Source organism: Micropterus salmoides, unplaced genomic scaffold (genome assembly GCF_014851395.1).
Source record: "Micropterus salmoides isolate LMB-PRFRI ecotype aquatic unplaced genomic scaffold, ASM1485139v1 Ms_hic_scaffold_3, whole genome shotgun sequence".
Taxonomy (NCBI): Eukaryota; Metazoa; Chordata; class Actinopteri; order Centrarchiformes; family Centrarchidae; genus Micropterus; species Micropterus salmoides.
In genome coordinates, this window is record NW_024042261.1 from 1,802,209 (window position 1) to 1,827,268 (window position 25,060).

At 39.9% G+C, this 25,060-nt stretch overlaps 1 protein-coding gene across 3 annotated transcripts in view; it reads left to right on the forward strand.

The window, feature by feature from the left end:
- adamts17 (ADAM metallopeptidase with thrombospondin type 1 motif, 17) overlaps window positions 1-25,060 on the forward strand; it is a 230,929-nt gene that overhangs the window by 168,683 nt on the left and 37,186 nt on the right. For all 3 annotated transcript variants that reach the window (XM_038693288.1, XM_038693289.1, XM_038693290.1), the window contains one exon: window positions 7,017-7,137. In XM_038693288.1, the coding sequence (XP_038549216.1) occupies window positions 7,017-7,137 (121 nt within the window). The remainder of the gene's footprint in view (window positions 1-7,016; window positions 7,138-25,060) is intronic.

The window sequence follows — 25,060 nt, forward strand, 5'->3', positions numbered from 1 at the left end:
TGGGGTTTTTGCAGTCTTTGTTTATTTAAAGTTCAGCTGTCCTGGATTATGTCACACTTAGGCGTAAAAGGGGATATCCCTTTGATGGGGTAATGAAACACAGAGCAAGGATAATTGCTACGGTTATGTGTGTATGCGGGGGGGCAGTTTAGGATTTCCTGCCTTTCCGATAGGCTGTTCAGGGAAATGCTAATCGCTGGTTAATGTCCCTTTTGTCAGTCACCACGTTATCAGCTTCGGAATCAAAAAGGTGCCAGTTTTATGATCAGGCTGCTCAGGGATAGCACTTAGAGAAAGCAACTTTTCCACCCCCTTTCTGTTGGGGTCTCTTTAGCAGTCTGTTGAAGTTGATCTTTAACCCCCCTGCTCCTCTCTGGGAGGGGAAAAGAGGAATTTGGGGTAGCTCCAAATTTATTTAATATAAAATGCACAAATCCACACCGTTGTCCCACTACACTATCCTTATACTTACATACAGTATGATACCATTTCTTCTGGGGAGTCGGGAAAGCATTATACTTTTGGGGTTAATTTTGGAGGAAAGAGGTGTGCCTTTACAACACTATATTTGCAGCACTTTTCGTATAATGTGCATTGATTACTACGTTAACTGTACTTACAGTAGTGATTTTTTTCTTTGAAAGGATGGAGAGACAGCATTAACAGTCCTAAATACAATGCATATAATTACTGCTTGGTAATTTATTTTAAAATGACTAGTGTAACGTTACCCCTTTCTCCTTCCCTAAACACAGGCTAAACTATACCTCGGAACACACAAATACATACATAGAATGTACTGCATATGCAGAATATATATTAAGTCAAGAGAGAAGTTTGATCAATAGTGCAAAATATATAAGGCAACCAATTGCATTCAACAGAACACTTTATTATATATTATCTACAGGGAGAGGGTAAGTGAGGTTGTTTTTGTTGAGGACAGTTCACTATCAGAAGCAGACGAGGTCATAGGCCCCAGATGAGACCAGCTCTTGAGGAGACACGAGCCTGGTGCTGCTGGAAAGAACAGGGACAAGAGAGATGAAACATTGTTAATACGTTAAGCCAATGTTTCCCAAATAATTTCATGAGGTTGAGCTTACAGGAGTGAGAGTACACAGTTAGGTCCAGTTGTATCTGGACATTGGCATGATTTCGGTAATTTGCTTCTGTGCCCCAGTAAAGAATTTGATATTACGTGACTATAAACTTTTTTTCATGGTATTTCAGTGGACTAAAAGTTGTAAGTTCCTGTACACCTTAATAAAATGGTCATATTTAGTACTACAACTTTGTTGCAAATTCTTTGAATTTAGTGACCAAATATTAAATACCAGAAGAGGGTTGGTTGTTGGTCATCACTGTTGAGATTTGTTGTAGTTTAGGTGGCATGCTAGCCCAGTGGTTTAGGTGACCCATACAGTCTATGGGGGGACCACACTCAACCACACATCCCAGAAGAGCAACAGGGAAAAGCTTGACTTGTGTCTGCAGTGGTCACATTATTAGATACACCTATACAATCTAATGTAATACATACACCAGCTCAGCCATGAATTCTGCTTTTATGATGCCTGTACTGTTCAGGATTTATTTACACAGACATACATAGAAGTGTTAATTCACTTACACGTTTTATCACTGAGGTCAGACTTGGTGATGTTGGTGTTGTACTGAGCTGCATTTATAGGAGTTTCTGATATTCTGGCCCTGTAATGTACATTATGTAAATAGGGAGGACAAAAAAATCCTCATATCCAACACAATGTAGTACAGTAGAACACCCTTTAATTTTAACCTCAGTATTAAACATTTAATAAAATTTACACATTTATGCTCATATGTGTAAATTTAATTAAATAATGGCACAGCTGTTGTATTGAACTGCATTACATTGTAAAGGTGCACCTAATAAGGCCACTAAGAGCATTCAACACAGTAAGACCAGCAGCTGAAAGGATGTGTAAATGCCTCTGTAGCTCAGATTATTTGTATGTCTAATGTCACTGTAAGAGCATCACATGTATTCATATTTGCATCAATGTGGAAGAAAGTTTGTCCTGGTTATTGTTTGCTGGATATGGTATTTGCACTCCACTAACTTACTCTTAAATATACAAGTTTGGCACGTTTCTATGAGGCCTATAAGCAGATCCAGCTGCCAGTTTATTAGGTACACCAAGCTAAAACTAATTCAGTCCTACAATAATCCTACCTTCATGAAGGTTAAAATATTCAGTTTTAGCTGTTCAGAGGCACTGATGCAACACGGAGAGCTGTTATTTGGATCCTTTGTGGATAACTGGCTTGCTCGCTCATTAAAGTCAGTCTTCGATGGTTTCATATGTCAGCCTCTTCAACAGAAAAACATATGAAGTTGTTATCTGTTGCAGTTATAACGTTACTTACTTTTTGTGCTGCTGATCTTATCAGCCGATGCACTGTCCAACGTTAATGACCGAATTAACGTTAACCAAGGAACAACCTTGCTAGATACAAGCTTGCCATGTTATCTATTTCACATAGCTAACGTTACCGTTTATAGTAACGTTACGTTACTACTATGGCAGCCACTAAGTGCTGCTAACTTCTACTATAATTCTTATACCCGAAGATAAACTTTGAATGCCAACGAATCAACGTACACTGATACATACTTGACATTTAAAGTAAATGTCGGCAAACTGACAGGGAGTAACGTTAAATTTATGGTAACTTAGCCAGTGAAGTGTTGCTCAGGTTAGCTAGCTGCACTTAGAATCTGATGAAAATTCACAAGAGGTCAGTTGATGGGTTAAAATGTCAGTCATTTCATCAACGAGCGTAGGTTCATCGGACACAACATAAATGAATGGGATACAGCGCTGAAACTTCTTCTTTTGTGTTTATTGGCGGTGGGCAAACCAGTTTAATGGTGCATTAACCGCCACCAACTGGACTGGAGTGTGGAACAAGAGATTAAGCAGTAAAATAAACAAACAAAACAGAAAAATATTTTATCTAAATCAGCTTCTTTAAGAAACTTAATTATATAACAATACCTATATCTTGCTTGCGGTTTTTCCAAAGACACCTGACAATGATAAATCATGATGTTTTCAGAACTATTCAGTGTTTGGAACTATCGGCTACCCCGTGACACCATGTCACTTCTGCATTCCACAGTTCCGACAGAAGTCAATGGGAGTGTCGTAACTCTCTTATTTAAGGGCTCTGGTTGTGATCATGTTGAAATTGACCGATCATGAGGGTCGGTATCCTCCTTTGTTCCCGCCCCCAAATTGTCAAAAGTCATGTAGACTAGTGATGGCAAGTTCGAGTCTTTTGACAGACTCGTTCATTAAAATGAACTAATCTTTTTTTGAGTCATTTCGTTCATTTGCACTAGGCTGGCTATTGTGGCACTGCAGCCCTCTAGTGGCCGATTAAAAAACAGCGCCGTTCTCAAACACGGAAGGCTGCCTGGCTTGCTTTATTTGACAAAGTATAATGCACAAATTCACCTCTTGATTACTGTATATCATCATTATATAACCCCCCCTGGGCCCACAACCAAATTCAAACCATGTAAAAACCACAGAAATATGTTGTCAATATATAATCACCACTACTCCGGCTAAATCCTTCCATTTTCACAATCTTTCCCGAGTATACAACCAGACCAGCCATATAAAGGCTTATGTATATAATTATATTATCATTATCTCTAAAGTGCTCATTCATACAGTAGCCTAACGTCCCTATCCATGAGTAAAATATTAATATCAGATTTGCAGTAAATATATTGAAGTAATAAGCTTGATACACTATATGAATAAACACACTCTTATTAAAATTCAACCAATTTAATAATAATCTGGATCAAGCCACCAAGAATTCCAGCACAGAGAGAGGAACAGAGAAATAAACACATATAAACGCAGAAGTTTGGCAGGTCTGGACGCAGAATGGGCCACATCAGGTCCGCATTCTGCAGAGAGAGAAACACACATGAACACATCGCTCTCAAACACTGCAGGTTGTTCACCAGTCACGAGCTGTGAAACAACAGCACGGCTCTGTTGGTAGATAAAAAGGAAAAGTTACGTTGCGTTCTCTGGCGGACTTGGATCAGCTGTTAGCTGTTTACAGAGCTAACACTAACGTTGCTACGTGGCTGTGTTTTAATGTTTTAATGACCGGGTCTGTTTGCTTTGGAGAGGAGACAACCTCTGCGGTAATTCGGCTCCAGGTAGAACCTTGTCAGGGCTCTGAAGTGGACCCAGAACAACTCTCATCAGCTGTTAGCTGTAAACACCAGCAGGACTACAGTTACGGTGTGGCTGTGTTAAAACAACATCACTGTGCTGTAACAACGTTATGCTTTAGAAAATGTTACATAATTAACAAAATAGCTATATAATATCAATCCAGTGACTGCCACGTGACAAATGAACGACTCAGACCTAGAGACCCACAGTTGAGAGTCGTGAGCTAAACGATTCTTTTTCCTGTGCTGACGGAGCCCATGCAGCTGCCGTGTGCCGAGTGAACGTAAGAGTCCAAGATCCTTCACGCATGCGTGAAAATGAACGAATCACTCACTGAGACAACCCGTTCCCCCCGAGTCATATACAAAATTAGGTCTTATGAACGAAACGTTCTTTGAACAACACAACACTAATGTAGACTCGAGCGAGCAGAAATACACTCCGCGAGCTAAACACCACTCCGCGAGCAGAAGCACACTGCGCGCGAGCTGAATTCCACTGTGCAAGCAGAGTTATCCTTTGAGAGCATGCCAGGCGCTCGCTCGCAGCTACCTGTACAACTCTCGGTTGTTGAATTTGTGCGTGAGTACTGTATCACGCGCACGGGAAGGTTAATTTTTGCGCGTGTGGAATAACATAATTTGCTCGTGACCATGTTTTACACGCTCACAACTTATGACTAAAAATAAACACCATAGTTATGGATGAAAAATAAAAGATAAATCAGAAGAATATCAAGTTAAGGAAACGAGTTTTAACCGCCTTTCTCCCATAAGTAATGTTCCCCAATTGCTATTTCCTAAGGCTAAAGTTAATTTTAGCATCATAGAGCTAAAGAAAGACTGGGTGGAAAACACAATAGGACAATGTGCAAACCAGTATAGGAAATGATTTTTGAAATTAGCCACATATTTACTGATGTCTCAAAATATCAAAATTATGTAAGAACAGGAGTCTACACCCACGTTTTCAAATTCATGTAGGGAATAGAATTGCAGACAATATTTTGATCTATATCAGCGGTCTTTACATGGCGGGCCAGAACGAAGTCAAATTATTTCAAATCTTTGTATACTTGTGTGCATGGTTAGGTCAGTTGCGGGACTCCCGTTTGGAAGGTTGCTCATTTTCATTTCCCTGAGGAAATTCAGGGGAATCCAATCACACGTTTACTGACAGCTTTTTCAGAGGTGTCTCAAGAAAGCCAGAGTCTCTTTTGAATGTCCAGAGTCTCTTTTGAATGTCCTTCAGAATTCTTCAAAGTAAAAGCTCTCAATAAACTTGAGAATAAAGCATTGCTGCACAAAAACTTCTCACGCTTTTATTTTGGAGGCACAATCACTTAAGAGGAAGTGATTGTGTGAGTAACTGTAACTGTATCTCAGCACCAGCCACTATCAATTTATTTTATTTTATTTTTTTCTGCTATCAAAGCAATCTGGCTGCGGGCCAGATATTATTGCTGACGGGCTGGTTCTGGCCTGTGGGCTGCCTATTGCCGACCACTGTTCTATATTTTGCTTTTATAGAATATCAATGTCCCGCCCACAGCAATATCTGATTGGTTACACGTCGCGAATAATAGCCTATCAACACTCTGCTCCGGTGAGTGTGTTGAAGAGAAGACAGTCGATATTTCTGAAGGTGAAATAAACATGTGATGATCTGTTTCTATGACAAGCAGCCGTGCAGTGTCTCTGTTACACCAGTGAACATGACCTCAGTGACACTCTTGAAAGTGACAGCTTTTAAATCGGTCTCTCTCCCCTTACCCACTCACTGTGCTTAAACACAGCATGCATCTGTCTGCGTTCTCTGTCTTTTCAGTGCAACTCTTCATCGCGATGTAACATTATATATTTATTACTTAAAAAAGTAACAGTGGCAATAAAACCTTTTCTCATACTGTGATGGTTAAACTTTGGAATCAATCCACATTTCACCTGTGTGCCAAACCACGCGGTGGTGGTGGGCGTTATTTTCATGGCCCCCAAAAAAAGTGTTACAAAACACCCCCCTTCTGTTTTTTTATTTTTTTTGACAAATCGCACCCTGTGTAGTCTCACAAACAGATAACATGGACAAAAAGGAGGATTTGTACAGCACGGGTGGCTCAGCCAGAGAGAGAGGGGGAGGGGGGAGTGAGGGAGAGGGAAAGAGGTGTGTGAGTAGCCCTTTCCTGTGAGCTAACTATTAATAATAACGTTTTTAATTTTAAATTAAATTTAAAAAGAAAAGTTTTCAATTCAGGTTTTTATTTCATCAAAAATTCCACCAAAAAATAAGTGGTGTAGTTATTACACTACTACACCATGATTACATTTTTCCTGTTGTGCATGACCTAGAGGCAGCTCATTCACCCCCAGGGGTGCAGGCATCACACTTTGGGAATCGCTGATCTATATAATAGATGAATGTGGACGTGGTGGATGTGTCAGAGTTGTTACCCAATCAGCTGCGACATCTATATAAACACTGCCATATTAAAAAGGCAGGTAGAGAGGTACACTGACACTGATAGAGAGTGGTGATGATTGTGCGATACTGAAATAGGCTTTAACTTTTAACAGACTTCTGATCTGTGACTGAACTACATTTGGCACCAGGACAAGTCAAATTTTGACCTTACGCAAAACAGCTTTTCTTTTCTAAATAAATTGTACCCGTATACACACACAAGGTGTCAGACACGCACACACATTACAAAGGCAACTCATCAACCTTAAATTTTACTGTTGTTCTTCACTGTTTTGTTATGGTCAGAAAATTGGCTGTGACAGCATCATCGGCTCTTCAGCCAAAGAGGACCGTTGCGGTGTATGTAATGGAGACGGGCGCTCCTGTAAGATAGTGAGAGGAGACTTCAACCACACCAAAGGAATGGGTGAGTGTGTGTGTGTGTGTGTGTGTGTGTGTGTTTTAGTATCCAACTAGTATACTCTATGTCTGTGCTGATGTATGCAGCTAATATTGGCTTTCTTTTAAAAAATCAGGTATCCAATCATTGCCTGTGGTTGTTTTGCAGTTTGTTTGGTTTATAATTTGTAATATTTATTGAAGCTATGATCTGTAGGCACGGCAGCTTTAATTATGTAGCACCTTTCAAACACAAATGCAATTCAAAGTGATTTACAGAGGCAAAGAAAAGCATTAGAATAACATTTAAAACAATAAAACGGCTCCATTGCATTGACATTTTAGTAATTGTGATGTGATTTCTTTTTCTTTTTTTTATTATTATTATTTTTAATCAATTAATTCTTTTTTTTGTCTATTAATACACACACACGTTACTGTTTCAGTTATTTGTTTTATTAAATTTTTTAATATGTTTTTATTTTTTAACACACACACGCTTACTGTTTTATTTATTTATTTATTTATTTTTTAACACACACACACAGACACGCTTACTGTTCTATTTATTTTATTAAAATTTTTAATATTTTAAAATATTTTTTAACACAAAACACATACGCTTTGATTACTTTACGCTTTAATTACTTGTTTAATGAAATGTATGGGGTTGATTGTTCTTATGTAATATGTATGATGCTTTGGCAATATTGTTGTTACACATTCATGCCAATTGAGGGGGGGGGAGGAGGAAAAGAGAGACTTTTTTTACTTTAATTAAACACTTTAATAAAAACGTTACTGATCCACAGACATAAGAACATTCAATACGTCAGAGAATCAAACGGTTGACATCTAGAGATAAGAAAACACTTCCACACAAATAAAAACATCAAATTACCTGAAAACACTGAACTCCCTCAGTCATTAAAACTGACTTCTTCATCCACCACAGAACAGATGACATCATCATAACACCACTGAAGTACAAACACATCCAAGGTGTTCATCAGCTGATGGAACTTAAACTCCACTAACACTCTGGCCTTGACCAGAGATGTGAACACAGGGACTATGTCTCCACACAGCTGTCCTTCTACCTGCTTCTTTCTACTCATGTATATGGACATTTCTGTCTTCCTGTAATCTGCTACAAAAACAAAAGCAGTGTTAGACAACACTTCATTAAAAGAAATAAACAAGTACCCCAACACATTAAACAGTTCCCCCAGTCTGCTGCAGTCTAAAAAACAATGAACAACAGTTTCCAGCAGCCCGCAGAAAGGACAGCCATTAGAAACAGAGGGATTAATCACAGAGTCAAAAGAGTTCACCGCAACAGCCCCATGTAATATTCTCCACTATAAGTCACCTTCAGTAAGGCTTCACAGCATTACTAACCCCTAGTTTCTCCCTCCACACCGTGTCACTTCTACCATTTAACTTGTTTTTACACAACACCTTCACACAACACCTGTAAATCATTTTACCTGTCACCGTGGGCAGATCTGAGTTTTTCTGATGCCTGACATCCAGCAATAAACTAGAACAACAGTCAAGACTGGGTACCAGTCCCAACTCCGGAAAAGGGTCCTCTTCGTCCAGAGCTTCCTCACCTTTTCAGTACATCCTCAACAGCTCGTTATCCGCTGCTGTTAGTTTTTCTAGTCCAACCATTCACAATGTCCCTCACGTGACGCACAGATTTTAGTCCAATCAGTGCAGCCACAGCCCCAGTGTTCATAAAAACAGGTCCAGCTACATCCACTATCCGTCTGAGAGTTGTAGCACCAGCAGAACAGAGTATATGATGAAGGCCTGGTGTACCACTGTCCTGTAGGTCCATTGTGGATCCACCGATCAGAGGCTCGTACAGTAACCAGTACAGGGAGACTGACGGTTCCAACCGTCTCTTCTTAAAAAGGTGCCAGGCCTTAAAAATAACCTTATAAAAATCAGACAATACAGACAGATTTAAATAACCATCATCCATTAAAAACAAAGCAGTGTCAAGTCCTAACCTGTCTGTTCTCCTTAAAATGCTGCTGTCAGATATCTCTGTGCAAATTGAAATCGAAAAGTTGCCACTCTTGCTAGATGTACCAGGCCTTGCCCCACTTCTTCCTTTGGTAAAAAAAAGCACACTCTAGGGTACCCAGCGTAACCTGTCCCAAAAAAGTCCACTTAAACTGCTTGTAGTTTTGCGAGAAAACCAGCAGGTGGCTCCATACAAACTTCTTCCTCTAAAAGACATCTGAGCAAGCAGCCTTCCTTTCATCGTCTCTATCATGCCCTCCCAGTTTCTTTTAACAATTTCTTCTTTGCCAAGATAAATACCTAGCTACTTTATACCATAATTTCTCCATCCTAACCCCCCCGGCAACACTGGAAGACCACCAAACCAGTTTCCAACTGCTAGAGCTTCACTTTTTCTCCAATTTACTTTTGCTGCAGAGATAAGACCAAACTCAGACACAATTTTTCCAACAATATTAATTTCAGCTTGATTTCTGACCAGGACCATGACATCATCAGCATAAGCAGATAAAACATGTGGTGTGTTATCCAACGAAGGTTAAAATGAAGGGCAACTGGACTTGGTTGAAGCTACTGGCTACCAGTAGCTTCAACCAAGTCCAGTTGCCCTTCATTTTAACCTTCGTTGGATAACTATGACCTGGATGACTGAGAATCTTCATAACAGGTGTGTTAAAACCTGGTAAAACCAAACCATGAATACAGGACCAGATTTTGTGTAGCTAGGGCTCAATGGACAATGCATACAGCATTCCAGACAGAGGACAGACCTGGCTGACACCCCTGCCTACTGTAAAGGAAGCACTTAGACCCCGTTAACCTTCAGTACACTGTGAATGTCTCAGTACAAAACTTTTATCATAGCAATGAGACGTGGGCTGTGACTAAAACGCTCCAGAACTTTCCAAAGTTAAAGGTGCTCAACCCTGCTTTTTCTTGGTCTAAAAAAATGAGACCAAGGTCAGTGCCCAAAAAACTAGAGACATCCAAAACATCCCTGATTAAAGACACGTTGTCTGTTATGGACCTACCAGGCACACAGTACGACTGATCCTGGTGAACGATTTCCTCCATCACTTGCTTCAACCGTTTAGCCAGAGCCTTGGACAAGATCTTATAGTCCGGTCTGACGTCCTGGGCTGCTTTCTTCGGCAGCAGGGTTATCACAGCTCTCCTGCAGCTCAGAGGCAGGGTCTGATTTTCAAAAATTTCATTGAAAACATCCAAAAGATCTTGACCAAGATCTTTCCAGAAGGTCATCAACAGCAAGACCATCAATACCCGGGACTTTCCCTCCATCCATCCCATTGAGGGCTGCATGCACCTCTAGAACCAATAATTCTATATGGTAGCAACATTTGGGGGCCAAAACTTAATAATGAATTTGACAATGGGACAAAACAATCACAGAATCTTTCCATACTGAGTTCTGTAAGAACACCCTGCAGGTGCAGAGAAAAACACCAAATAACCTGTGCAGAGCAGAGCTCGGCCAATACCCCCTCCTACTAAAAATACAGAAAAGATCACTTAAATTTTACAATCACTTAAAATCAGTTAACCCCCAGACATATCATCACAAAGCCCTAACATACCAGGAGCTGAAACCAGAGAGAGTCCCCTCAGCCAGCTGGTCCTGAGGCTCTCTGCCATAACAAGTCCCCAACAGCCTCAGGACAGCAGCACCAACTCAAGCAGACCAAACCAAATTACCAACAAGCAGAAAGAAAAATACATTGAATACTGAAAAGAAACAACCAAAACACAAAGTAAATTACAATGTTATCTGACCCTAAAAATAGAATTCACACTGGCAAATTATCTGAGTACAATAAAATGTCCAAAACTAAGAAAAATGTTGACAACATACAGACTGAGTGAACACAGCCTGGCCATAGAAAAGGGTCGCCACAGACAGAGCTGGCTACCACAAGAGGAGAGACTCTGGTCCCAGTGTGACAGGGGACAGGTAGAGACAGAGCTGCACTTTCTAACACTTTGCAAACATTTCCCAAATATACCCTGAATTCGAATTCATATCAGACACACAGAAACTCCCCTATTTACTGGGAGAAATGCCCAAATGTGAAATAATTGCTGCAAAATATGTCTCCTCATGCCATGAAGTGAGGATAAACACTGAAACCTCAAACTGATAAATAATTGTAAATAAAATTTTCAAATTATTATTTTGATCGTTTGATATTTTAGTAATTGTTTTGTTTTTACATTTGATACTGATTTCTTTTTTTAAATTTATTATTAGTATTTTATAATCAATTAATTATTTTTTTTCTATTAATACACACACACGTTACTGTTTTATTTATTTATTTTATTTAAATTTTTTATTTTTTTATTTTATTTTACTCACACACGCTTATTGTTTTATTTATTTTATTTAAATTTTTAATATATATATTTTTTAACATACACACACACACACTCACGATTTAATTACTTTATGCTTTAATTGTTTAATGAAATGTATGGGGTTGATTGTTCTTATGTAGTTTGTATGATGCTTTGGCAATATTGTTACATTCATGCCAATAAAGCTAATTTGAATTGAGAGAGAGACAGAGAGGGAGAGGGGAGGGAGGCATGCTACACAATATACTAATAAGTAAAGGTAATGTTGCTATAGACTGAATGAATAATGATACAGATATTTACAGTAGTGTTAATGATAATAATCGTAATGTTAATGATTATAATTACAATAATAACAATAGGACTAGTAACAATAATTGTAACAGAGGGTGTCGAGCAGGAACACAGGGGCAGCAGGTGACTCGCAACCACAGATCCAGACTCCACAGCTCCAGAGCCAGAAACACCTGCAGGAACTGATAGGAGGAGAGAGGAGAGGGACGAGAAAGCACAAGACTACCAGAAAGGGAATAAGTTGAGTTAGTAACATGCATTAATGGGATGAGGTTGCATACAGAGCGAGAGAAAGAAGAGGAGAGAGGAGCTCAGTGCATCATAGGAAATCCCCCGGCAGTCTAGGCCTATAGCAGCATAACTATGGTTAAGATGGTTCAGGACTCACCTGAGCCAGCCCTAACTATAAGCTTTATCAAAGAGGAAAGTCTTAAGCCTACTCTTAAATGTGGAGATGGTGTCTGCCTCCTGAACCCAAACTGGAACCTGTTTCCACAGGAGAGGAGCTTGATAGCTGAACGCTCTGGCTCCTAGTCTACTTTTGGAGACTCTAAGAACCACAAGTAACCCTGCATTCTGGGAGCGCAGTGCTCTGGTGGGGTAGTAAGGTACTATGAGCTTTTAAGATAAGATGGTGTCTGACCATTAAGAGCTTTGTAGGTAAGAAGAATGATTTTAAATTCTATTCTGGATTTTACTGGAAGCCAATGCAGAGAAGCTAAGACAGGAGAAATATGATCTCTTTTCCTGGTTCCTGTCATAACACATGCTGCAGCATTCTGGATCAGCTGAAGAGTCTTAATGGACTTTTTCGAGCAGCCTGATAATAAGGAATTGCAGTAATCCAACCTAGAAGTAACAAAGGCATGGACTAGTTTTTCTACATCATTTTTAGACAGGATCTTCCTGATACTGTATTTGCAATAATAGGTAGGTGAAAAAAGGCGGTCCTTGAAATTTGCTTAATGTGAGACTTAAACGAAATGTCCTGATCAAAGATAAATCCAAGATTCCTCACAGTGGTGCTGGAGGCCAGGGCGATGCCATCAAGGGAAACTATATCTTTAGATAATGCGTCACGGAGGTGCTTAGGCCTCAGAACAATAACTTCAGTTTTGTCTGAGTTTAACATTAGAAAATTACAGGTCATCCAGGTTTTAACATCCTGAAGGCACATTTGAAGTTTAGCTAAGTAATGAGTTTCATCTGGCTTGATCGTTAGATATAACTGAGTATCATCTGCATAACAATGAAAGTTTATGGAATATTTCCTGATAATATTGCCTAAAGGAAGCATATATAACGTGAACAGGATTGGTCCGAGCACAGATCCTTGTGGAACTCCATGACTAACTTTGGCGTGCATGAAGGATTCATTGTTAAAATGTACAAACTGAAATCAATCTGATAAATAGGATTTAAGCCAGCTTAGAACGGTTCCTTTAATGCCAATGAAATATTCCAGTCTCTGTAATAAGATCTGATGGTCAGTGGTATCAAATGCAGCACTAAGATCTAATAAAACCAGTACAGAACCAAGTCCTTTGTCTGATGCAATGAGGAGGTCGTTAGCAATTTTCACCAGTGCTGTCTCTGTGCTATGATGAACTCTAAATCCTGACTGAAAATCCTCAAATAAACTATTGCTCTGTAGAAAGTCACACAGCTGTTTAGCGACTGCTTTCTCCAGGATCTTAGAGAGAAATGGAAGGTTAGATATAGGTCTATAGTTGGCTAAAACATCTGGTATTTTTTAGAAGAGGTTTAATTACAGCTACTTTAAAGTACTGTGGTACATAGCCTGTTGATAAAGATAGATTGATCATATCTAGTATAGAAGTGCTTACTAAAGGTAAAACCTCTTTAAGTAGCCTAGTCGGGATGGGGTCTAAGAGGCAGGTTGATGGTTTAGATGCAGAAATTATTGAAGTTAGTTGGTAAAGATTGAGGGAAGCATAGCAGTCTAAACATACAGTATATCTGGTTCTACAGCTGTTTCTAAGGTTCCTGAGTTTAGAGATAAGTCGGTGCCAGTTGAGGGCAGGTCTTGGTGAATTTTGTTTCTAATAGTTAGAATTTTATCATTAAAGAAGCTCATGAAGTCGTAACTACTGAGAGCTATGGGAATACTTGGCTCAATAGAGCTGTGACTCTCTGTCAGCCTGGCTACAGTGCTGAAAAGAAACCTGGGGTTGTTCCTATTTTCCTCTATTAATGACGAGTAGTACGCTGCTCTGGCATTACGGAGGGCCTTTCTATAAGTTTTAAGACTATCTTGCCAAATTAAACGAGAATTTTCCAGTTTGGTGGAACGCCAATTCCTCTCAAGTTTCCGCGATATTTGCTTTAATTTGCGAGTTTCAGTATTATACCATGGAGATAACTGTCTTTGTTTTATTATTGTCTTTTTTAGAGGGCTATAGAGTCGAGTGTCAAGCGAGCCTGCAGCACTATCAACAAGATGATCGATTTGGGAGGGACTGAAATTAGCATAGGAGTCCTCCGTTACTTTGTGACTTGATAATGAATTTAGAGCTGATGGAATCACATCCTTAAATTTAGCTACAGCACTACCAGACAGAGATCTTGTATAGAAATCTTTGCCCAATGGCGTGTAGTTCAACAATACAAACTCAGAAGTTATCAAACAGTGGTCGGATAAAGAGGGATTCTGTGGGAACACTATTAAATGTTCAATTTCAATACCATATACCAAAACAAGGTCGAGGGTGTGGTTAAAACAGTGAGTCGGCTCATGAACAAGCCAGTGGAATCTAACAGAGAGATAAACGCAGTACTAAAGCTGTCATTCTCAACGTCCACATGAATATTAAAATCCCCTACAATAATAACTTTGTCCGTTTTAAGGACTAAAGTTGACAAAAACTCACTATAACAAAAATAATTGGTTGAAGTGATTTCCAACTTGGGTGTGAAAGACTAAGAACAAGGCTTTCAACTGAGTTATAGTTTAGTTTAGGTTTAGAGCTGATTAATAGGCTAGAGTCGAAGATAGCTGTAACTCCACCTCCTCGGCCTGTGCTTCGAGGAATGTGAGTATTAATATGACTGGGAGGGGTGGATTCATTTAGGTTAACATATTCTCCATCACCCAGCCAGGTTTCAGTAAGACAAAATAAATGAATATCATAATCTGATATTAGTTAATTTACTAGTACACCTTTAGAAAAGAGAGATCTCACATTTAATTTTCCTATTCATTTGCACTCTTGTGGTTTTAATTTTTATGAGATTTTTATGCACAGCTCCTCCTGTTTACTTTTGATTTAAATAATTTCGATGGTCGGGGGGCAGACACCGTCACTATGGGGTTTTCACTAAGTAACTCCTGAAATGGAGGAGCAGAGAAGTGTGTTAGACTGCGACTCTGCGTAGGGTTTTGGGTGGGTAACTGCTGAATTAGAAGGGCAGAGAAGTGTGTTAGACTGCGACTCTGCCTCCTGGTCTCAGCCATGGGTTGTCATGGATTTGGTCAACTAACAAACTTGGCTTTAAATGAGAGCTGCTCCTTCCCAAGTGGGATGGATGCCGTCTCTCCGAATCAGACCAGGTCTTCCCCAGAAAGTCTGCCAATGATCTATAAAGCCCACATCGTTTGCTGGACACCACCTCGACAACAACCAGCCACAACCATTATTGCATCTGCCAGAGTTGATCATGGCCATTCTAGACAATGTTTGTGATTCCACCATAAAAGATAACCAGGTCCAGAGTACATCATATACAATGTTAACGAAACAGAAACAAGAATTGTAAGAGGAAAAATAATAATAATAATACATTTTTGCAAATACACGCATGTTTTTATTTACTTATATTTATTTATTTTAGTTTATTTTAAAATTTTCACACAGATAGATACCAAACATATTAAGGACATCTTAAAAAGAAAGAAATACATGTGAGGGTGTGGTAGAAGCCTATAATGGCTTATATGAATAATTATACCCAGAAGACATACATACAGTAAAGATAAAATACAAAATCACAAATACATTTTAAATATTAGTAATGATAAATATTTAGTAGAGAAAAAAAATCCCCCCAAAATACAGAGAAGTAAGAGCAATTATCTAATGTATAGATAATGTATAAATTTTTTTAGGAGTAACCATTTTTCTTCAGCTCAAATGTTTTTTGACAGCAGGGCATTTCTATGTCTCTTTTTGTACCCCGACAGTGACACAGAGAAATCCATGAAATGCACATTTTCATTCCACACGATAAATCCACGATATTTAATAGAAACTGACCACGTAATGTTTTATACAGAGGAAGATGAAAATTCTTAGCTTGTCTAGTTGGATAATTATTAACAAAGAAATATCTAAAACTATAAGATAAATCGTATTGATTTATCTCACTTTAAAAACAAATATACAGGTTTGAAGAATGTTGACGTCAAAAACTGTCAACACCTTTAGTTAAAAAAAAGATGAAAGGTGCACTTGGCCCAATAAGTTTGGAAAGAGTTGCTAATCTAATATACCCTTTCTGGAGCAGCAACATTTTGTCAAGATAAGCAGGAAAAATATTTATTTTTTATTTTTATTTTTTTCTGGAAAAATACTTGCCCATACAATATTACAATATGTTAAATATGGATCAACTAAACTATGATATAACCTTAAGAAACTTGTTGTGTACAAAACCTCTTATTTTCTCATAATCCCAAGAGATTTAGTAATCTTATTCGCGATGAGATATATTTTCTGTATAGTTTTTTTTTTTTTGGAAGACTTTTTCAATCAGTAGAAAACCATGGACTTTTATGTTTTTTTCCAGTATCAGCAGAACGAGTAACCAGTGGAAAACATTTTGTGAAAATTGAATTAAATAGCTCCATAAATACTTAGTAAGCTGAGTTCACATTGCTCTCTTTATATACCTTTTCAAAGGAAACCTTCTGTATAATATCTTAAAATTTTGATCTATTACTTAGATTTAATCAAACAATTTGAAAGATGATCAGATATATCTGTGAATAAAATTCCTGATTTTGTTTCATAGTTAAAAGTATTAAATTATATATTATCAATTTGTGTAGCAGAGTTACTCTGGTAGGTTCACTAATAGTGGGGTAAAAATAACTTGAACTTTGATAACTTCTGATCTTCTGTCGGAGAATGAGTTTTGCTTTTTAAAAGGTTAAATTTGAAATCCAGGAGAATATGGCATGTTTTGCTTTCCTTATTTATAAGCTCCAAAGTGTTAATGAGACTTATTAAAACAAATAACAGTGTCTGGTGGTCGAAAAATACTACCAATGACCATATTTTTGTTATTTTTGGAAGACAAAAATTTCAATGAAAACTGACTCAGCCTCTTCATCAGAATTTATTCTTCCTGTCAATTAACAAATTTAAAGTTTTCATGAATAAAGACTGTGACTCCTCCTCCAGACCTGGGGTCTCATTTATAAAACTGTGAAACCTCACTAAAAGCCAAAAATGGCCTATGCCAAAATATATTCAGACTTATAAAAGCGTGCGTACGCACACTTGTAAGCAAGTTCCCTTTATAAATCACAATCAACTTGAAATGTGGCATGTGAGGGAGCTCCAAGTCCGACCCTTCAAACGCCCATAATTGCCTATAAATGGTCAGTGAAACGCCCCTCATTAATATTAATTCGTCCTGACTGCAGGAAGAAAAGGAGGCAAAATCTGACAGAGAAGCTACAAAACAAGATTTAACTCAGTGTGACACTGACGTTCCTTTTGGTGAAGCGGAAACATGTTGTTTGGTGGGTAAAAAACGCACTTTCACGCAACGCTTGTGCACCGGAAGAAAGGAGGCACCGGAGCTCCACCCCTTTATGACAGATCTGCAGGAAGGGGCATCCCTCCTGGGTAGTGACATTGCTGGCTGGAGGGGGGGACACTGATGCAAGACGGGATGACTAATACTAATCTGGATTCCCCCCAAAGAGAGTAAACCAAACGCATTCCGCTTGTTTTTAAACATTTATTTTAGGCTACACAAACAGTCCACTCACTAAACAAGGCTGCTGATCAGTTAAAATAAATATGAGTTGAATAGCGTTGTATTTCCATAATGTGTTTTTACAAGCAGCGCATCACATCCACACGCTGGCGCACAGCTTTTGGCTTGAAAAGGCAACAAACATCTTATAACAATAGACAATATCAAACTATGCTCTTGTATTTGCTCAACTGACATGTTGAAAACGGCATTAATTTAAATGTAATTTGTCCACCTGTTCACCTTATTTATGAGAATAAATTGCACTGCATGCAAGTATTAATTAATATGATTCCTGATTAAACCCTACAACATATTTCAGGCGTTATTTTGCAGAAACAGAATCTCCGTTTGTGTTTATTATCCTAAATCTGGATCTTTTTGTGCGCTGCATGTGATCTTAAATTTTTGCGCACTTCAGGGAAAATCAATCAAAAGTGTTTGTTTATTCAGAAAGGCTTTAAGCCTATAATACTCAGAGGTAAATATTTCGATTTATTTTTCACAATAGTAGGCCTATTAATTTCAAACCATTACATCCTTCTGCCATGTGAGTCGCAGTTTCTCATTTCTCCTCTTTATTTGCGTATGCGTGGTTCAGAGTTTACTTACAGGACCGCACATTCTCCTGTCAGGTCTGTTTTTTTATAGATCACAGCCGTGGGAAGTGGCGTACGCACATTTCCAGCACTGTTTTGTACGTACGCACCGGTTATAAGACCCCAGGGGCCTCATGTACAAAAGACTGCACAGCTTTGATACTGAAAGACGGCGTACTCAGAATTTAAAAAGTATGTATGCACAGAAATATCCATATATATAAAACCAGGTGTATGGCAGGTCCTGCGCACCTTTCCTTTATATTAATTAGAAATGGAGGCTTTTGGTGTCCTGACCCCGTGGATGGATTAGGAAGCATAAAATCTAACGGACGCATGGCGGCGATTCAAACAACATCCCGAGCTGATGTTCACAGGCCCACTTAAAAAGAAAACAGAGGAAGAGAAATGCAACTTCCTCCTGCTGTGGATAGGGGACAAAGGATGGGATATAAGTAACACTTGGACATTAATTGAGAATGACGCTAAGCTGTTAAAAACATATTACGACAGATTTTCAGCTTACCTCATGCCGAAAGCCAACCCCATCTTTGCCAGATACAAGTTCCAAGAAAAGACGCAGGGGAGCGGTGAGTCCTTCGAGCACTTTGTAACGGAGCTTAAAAATGCAAATAGTGAAGAAATGGTCAGGGACCGTATAGTATTTGCCACCAACTCACCTAGAGTACGGGAGAAGCTACTCAGCCAGGGACAGAAGCTAACACTAGACAAGGCAATTGATATAGCCCGCTCCTATGAGCTATCGCAAGCACAACTGAAAGCCATGGCTAATGACAACCACGAAGTCCACGCTAAAACCCCCAAAACACTCAACAAAACCGGTAGTGCACGTGGGGTGCATTACTACAAACTCCAAGAGTTCCCAGCAAAGGGGAAACAGTGTTTAAAATGCCGAAAATTCAATCACTTTGCAAGAGCATGTAAGTCAAAATCCCATACTCCAAATAAAACAGAACACAGAGAGGTGCACACTGTTGGACAAGGACATGAGGATTATGACTCAGAGCTGTTCGTGGACACTGTTGCATTAGAGAGTGATGATGAGGAAAGTGCTTATGCAGACATACAACTGGGACCACAGAATAAAACAGTGACATTCAAATTGGACACTGGAGCACAAACAAGTGTGATACCTGCAAAAGACTGTGACACACTCATGTCTGACACACCACTAATGACTGCTAAACGCAAGCTATTTGGTTTTTAAAGGCATCTGTGAATTTCAAGGTGAGTGCAGCTTTAGGATAGACCCCAGTGTAGCACCAGTAGTCTGCCCACCACGGAGGGTCTCAGGTCACCAGCAGAGATCCTGATAAGTCGCAGACTGCGCTCCATCTTACCCACCGCTGCACAACAGTTACAACCTCATGTTACCTCTCAGACCACAGTGCGAGCCAGGAGAGAAAGATGTCAGCAGCACCAGAAACCACACTATGACAGATCTGCCAGGCCTCTGCCAGCACTGCACATCCGTTTCCAGCAGGAAGATGGCAGATGGAAGCCAGCAACAGTCATCCAACCTGCAGAGACTCCACAAAGCTACCACATCAAACCAGCAATGGACAGACCCTCAGGCGCAACCGACGGCACCTTCTTGACACCCAAGGCAACAAGGATGCACTTGACACACAGCAGCCTGTGACCTGTGGGGACAATCTGGTCACTGGACACAGTGCACCACCGGAAAAGCAACCAAATGCCGGCCCAGGATGTGAATCAGAACATTCTGTGCCTTGTTTTCCCACAAGGTATGGCCGAGCCATTAAGCAAAGCCAGATCCTGGACTTATAACAGTTTGTAAAAGGGTGTACGAAGAATGCTGCCCTTAAAAACAACAACAACAACAACAAAAAACCTGTTGTACTCCTGCCTTGTGACTTGTTACGTTCACCTGTTAGGTTATCTTGAATTCCACAGGATACACAGTAAAAACACTGAGATTGTACTGTGTTGTGTCTGCATTATAAAATTAGTTGGTCCATACAGTGTTGTATTTGCACTATGACATGAGATAGTCCAATACTGTTGCTTTATGCATATTTAGTTATTGCATTGAGCATTGTCTGCACCCCTGGATATGGCTTTATAATTGTTTTTGTTAAAGGGAGATGTAATGTTCAGTACCACTGCCAGAGGCAGGACCTTTATTTTGTAACACCAGGAACCATAAGGGAGTATCGAAGTTAGAGAGATGAAAACAAGGAACTAGTAATAAAGTTACTGGAATAAACTCCCAGAAAAACTGCGTCCACCTGGAATTCTTTATGATAAGTAGGCAAGCACAACAAGGTGGAAGTTAGAAAGCACAGAACGAAAGAAGATTCAGAGATTTTAACAGAATGATATTATTGTCAACAAAGGCTTTAGGTAGAAAGGTAAACACTATATATTGTTGATCCCATCAGACACACACCTGGCTCCCGCTGTTAACAGCTGACTGCAACAAACAGTGGTTATATCCTATTTATATGGCACGGTTCCGCCTGGTTGGTCTGTCAAATGCTGGACCCAGTTCCGCACGCAGATCCAAGACCACGACTCTAGGGACTCTAAATCCAAGTGTTAGCCAGTCATCATCATGGGCCAGGAAATCTTCATCACTCTCTAATCTATCCACCTGCGTTTTCCTCTGCAGTGCCATAGCGCAGCCATGCAGCATCCCGCACGAGTGTCACGCAGTATTGATATTTTTACAGCAATCACACAGAGTAGGCTTCACACCTCGCCAAAATGATGCTTCAGTCAGTGGTCTCTCCCACCCTGGGAGATCATTTGAAGATGGAGGTTTGACAGGTGAACACATTTTTAATGTCGGTCTTTCGGTTTGGCTGCATTACGATGAGGATGGAGAGCAGCGACTGTGTGAGAGCTGTCGCTGGCTTTATTTCAGTTACACAGTCCATATGTGCAGGTGGTGAAGATGTGCCGGGTGAGTCGAGGTGAGGAGGCAGACCTGTTTGTGTCTCAGTACGCTCTGTGACAGCACAGTCTGTTCACTGCAGCATTTTATACATGAAAACTAAACTGCAAACTAAAAGGTGATATATGCACAGAGGATATGATTACAAACTACCGACGCTCTCTTCTGCAATTCTCTAATGCTTTTTGATGTTATCTCGGATTTTTATGATGAGGATAATTCCATCCATTAGCCGAGTTTGAGTCTCCGCTGCACTCCGGGGGGGCTGATGAAATATTTAGCGGACATTGACTTCAGATTTGGCACTAATTTGACTTATTTTATTTCTTTTACAATTGAAAGATGCAGTATGGAATAGTAGCCTAATGGCTCAATAGTGCGACCACAAATAACACTGCTGGTTTGAATATTTAAATGTTAAAGTGATATTGTGTGATATGAAGCAAAATTAAATACATGAGAGCCATTATTATGTATTCCTCTCACATTCACTTTTATTTTGATATTAAACAAGGCCCAAACAAAGAAGCGCATAACGCAAAATGGACTAGTAACCTGTGGTGAATAAACATTATTTAGCTCAGTATTGGCCATCGTTAGCTTGCCTCTTGCTTTAACTACTACCTACGAGAGGTTAGGTCCGACTGTCGTTCGTTATGAAAAGAATGAATAAATAAGCATTTGTTTGCTTGTCAAATTGTGGTGGTCGCTTAACGTAATCATTTATCGGAATCAGAATCAGAATCAGAAATACTTGAAGAAACTTGAGGTATGCTTGCTGCTTGGCAGATTGATTTGGATTTTTTAAGCGGCGGCTTAATCAGAATCAGAAATACTTTATTGATCCCCGAGGGGAAATTCTTTGTCACAATTGCACACTTGTCAAAGGTAATTAGTATAAATATAAAAAATAAAGACACATATAAGGTGTGTGGGTATGTACAATATTTATATTATTAAGAATTATTATGGTGAACCAAAAAGGACTAGTGAATGAAAAGCAGCAGAGAATATTGCACATTAATTATTAGACAGGTAATATTGGACAGAAAATAGATAATGAGATAATAGATAATAACTTTAATAACTGACTAAGTGTCAGATACTTAGATGGAGGAGTTATAAAGCTTGATGACCACAGGCAGGAATGACTTCCTGTGGTGCTCAGTGGTGCATTTTGGGGGAATGAGTCTTGCACTGAAAGTGCTCCTGTGTTTGAGCAACACATCATGGAGTGGGAGACATTGTCCAAGATGACATGTAGCTTGGACAGCATCCTCCTCTCCAACACCACCGACAGAGAGTCCAGCTCCACCCCCACAAAGTCACTGGCCTTGCGGATCAGTTTGATGAGTCTGTTAGCGTTCGCTACCCTCAGCCTGCTGCCCCAGCATGCAACAGGACAGCACTGGCCACCATAGACTCATAAAACATCCTCAGCATCGTCCTGCAGATGTTGAAGGACCTCAGCCTCCTCAGAAAATAGAGATGGCTTTGGCCCTTCCTGAAGAGGGCTTGAGTGTTCTTGGCCCAGTACAGGTTTGTCCATGTGCACTCCCAGGTATTTGTAATCCTCCACAATGTCCACACTGACCCCCTGGATGGAAACAGGGCTCACTGGTGCCTTGGCTCTCCTTAGATCCACATGTTTCTGCTCACACCATGTCCCCCACCACAGCTTTGTACTCAGCCTCGTCACCCTGCTGATACATCCAACCACAGCAGAGTCATCAGAAAACTTCTGAAGATGGTAGGACTCTGTGTGGTAGCTGAAGTCTGTGGTGAAGAGGAAGGGAGAGAGGACGTCCCCTGCGGGGCCCCGGTGTTACTGACCACGCTGTCTGACACACAGTGTTGCAGGCGCACATGCTGTGGTCTGACAGTCAGGTAGTCAACAATCCAGGACACGAGGGGGGCATCCACCTGCATCTCTGTCAGCTTCTCACCCAGCAGGGCTGGCCGGATGGTGTTGAAAGTCCTGGAAAAGTAAAAAAACACGACCCTCACAGTGCTCGCCGGCTTGTCCAGGTGGGCGTAGGTGCGGTTGAGCAGGAAGATGATCGGGTCCTCAACTCCCAACGTTACAGTTTTATTTTGTTAATGTTACACTTGATTTGAGAGTCTGGGGGATGTGTTGAGTTACAGTAGCTTATAAGCTGTCATTATTTGTAGATGCATTAGACTACATGGTTGTGCTCTGTAAATGAAAAACAGGTTACAGGTTTATTGTTGATCATGTGACGTTACAGTTTTATTTAGTTAGCATTACACTGGGTTTGAGAGTTTGTGAGGTGTGTTGACTTACAGTATTTAATAAGCTGTCATTAATTGCATTGCACATCACATGGTTGTGCTCTGTAAGTGAAACAGGTTACAGTTACAGAATTCCTTAGAGCCATGCAGTTTTATAAGCAGCCTGGATTGAACACAGCAGGTGATCCAACATTCGTAATAACCACGAGTGACTTCAGGCTTGACTTAGCTCAAAGACTTGAGACTTGACTTGGACTCTAGCTCAGAGACTTGAGACTTGACTTGGACTCTAGCTCAAAGACTTGAGACTTGACTTGGACTCTAGCTCAGAGACTTGAGACTTGACTTGGACTCTAGCTCAAAGACTTGAGACTTGACTTGAACTCTAGCTCAGAGACTTGAGACTTGACTTGAACTCTAGCTCAAAGACTTGAGACTTGACTTGGACTCTAGCTCAGTGACTTGAGACTTGATTTAAACTCTAGGTCAAAGACTTGAGACTTGACTTAGACTCTAGCTCAGTGACTTGAGACTTGATTTAAACTCTAGGTCAAAGACTTGAGACTTGACTTGGACTCTAGGTCAAAGACTTGAGACTTGACTTGAACTCTAGCTCAAAGACTTGAGACTTGACTTGGACTCTAGGTCAAAGACTTGAGACTTGACTTGAACTCTAGCTCAAAGACTTGAGACTTGACTTGAATTCTAGCTCAGAGACTTGACATGGACTCTAGCTCAGAGACTTGAGACTTGACTTGAACTCTAGTTCAGAGACTTGAGACTTGACTTGAACTCTAGTTCAGAGACTTGAGACTTGACTTGAACTCTAGCTCAGAGACTTGAGACTTGACTTGGACTCTAGGTCAAAGACTTGAGACTTGACTGGAACTCTAGTTCAGAGACTTGAGACTTTACTTGAACTCTAGCTCAGAGACTTGAGACTTGACTTGAACTCTAGTTCAGAGACTTGAGACTTGATTTGAACTCTAGCTCAGAGACTTGAGACTTGACTTGAACTCTAGCTCAGAGACTTGTGAGCATCTCTGATATGAACCAAACCTTTCTAGGGCTTTCCCTGAGATACCAACACATCTGTTTAGTCTGTTTATAAGGATGGAATGATCAGTGGCATCAAAGGCAGCTCTTACATCAAGTAGAACTAAGATGGATTGTTCCCCGCAGTCTGCCTGCATAAGAATGTCATTTGTGACTGTTAACAAAGAAGTTTTAGTATTTGGAGTAATACTAGATAAATCAGAAGAGCAGATCAGGGGCACAGTGGATTGGATCTGATACTGTTGATTTTGTTGACAAAAAATTATAAATACAATTCACAATCTTCAGCTGTTGTAACAGAGATATCAGCCGATGAACAAGCTTGTCGATTGTACTTAATTGTGTTAATTATTAGTAATTACTAATTCTGAAGAAGTAAGCAGTCCTTGCAT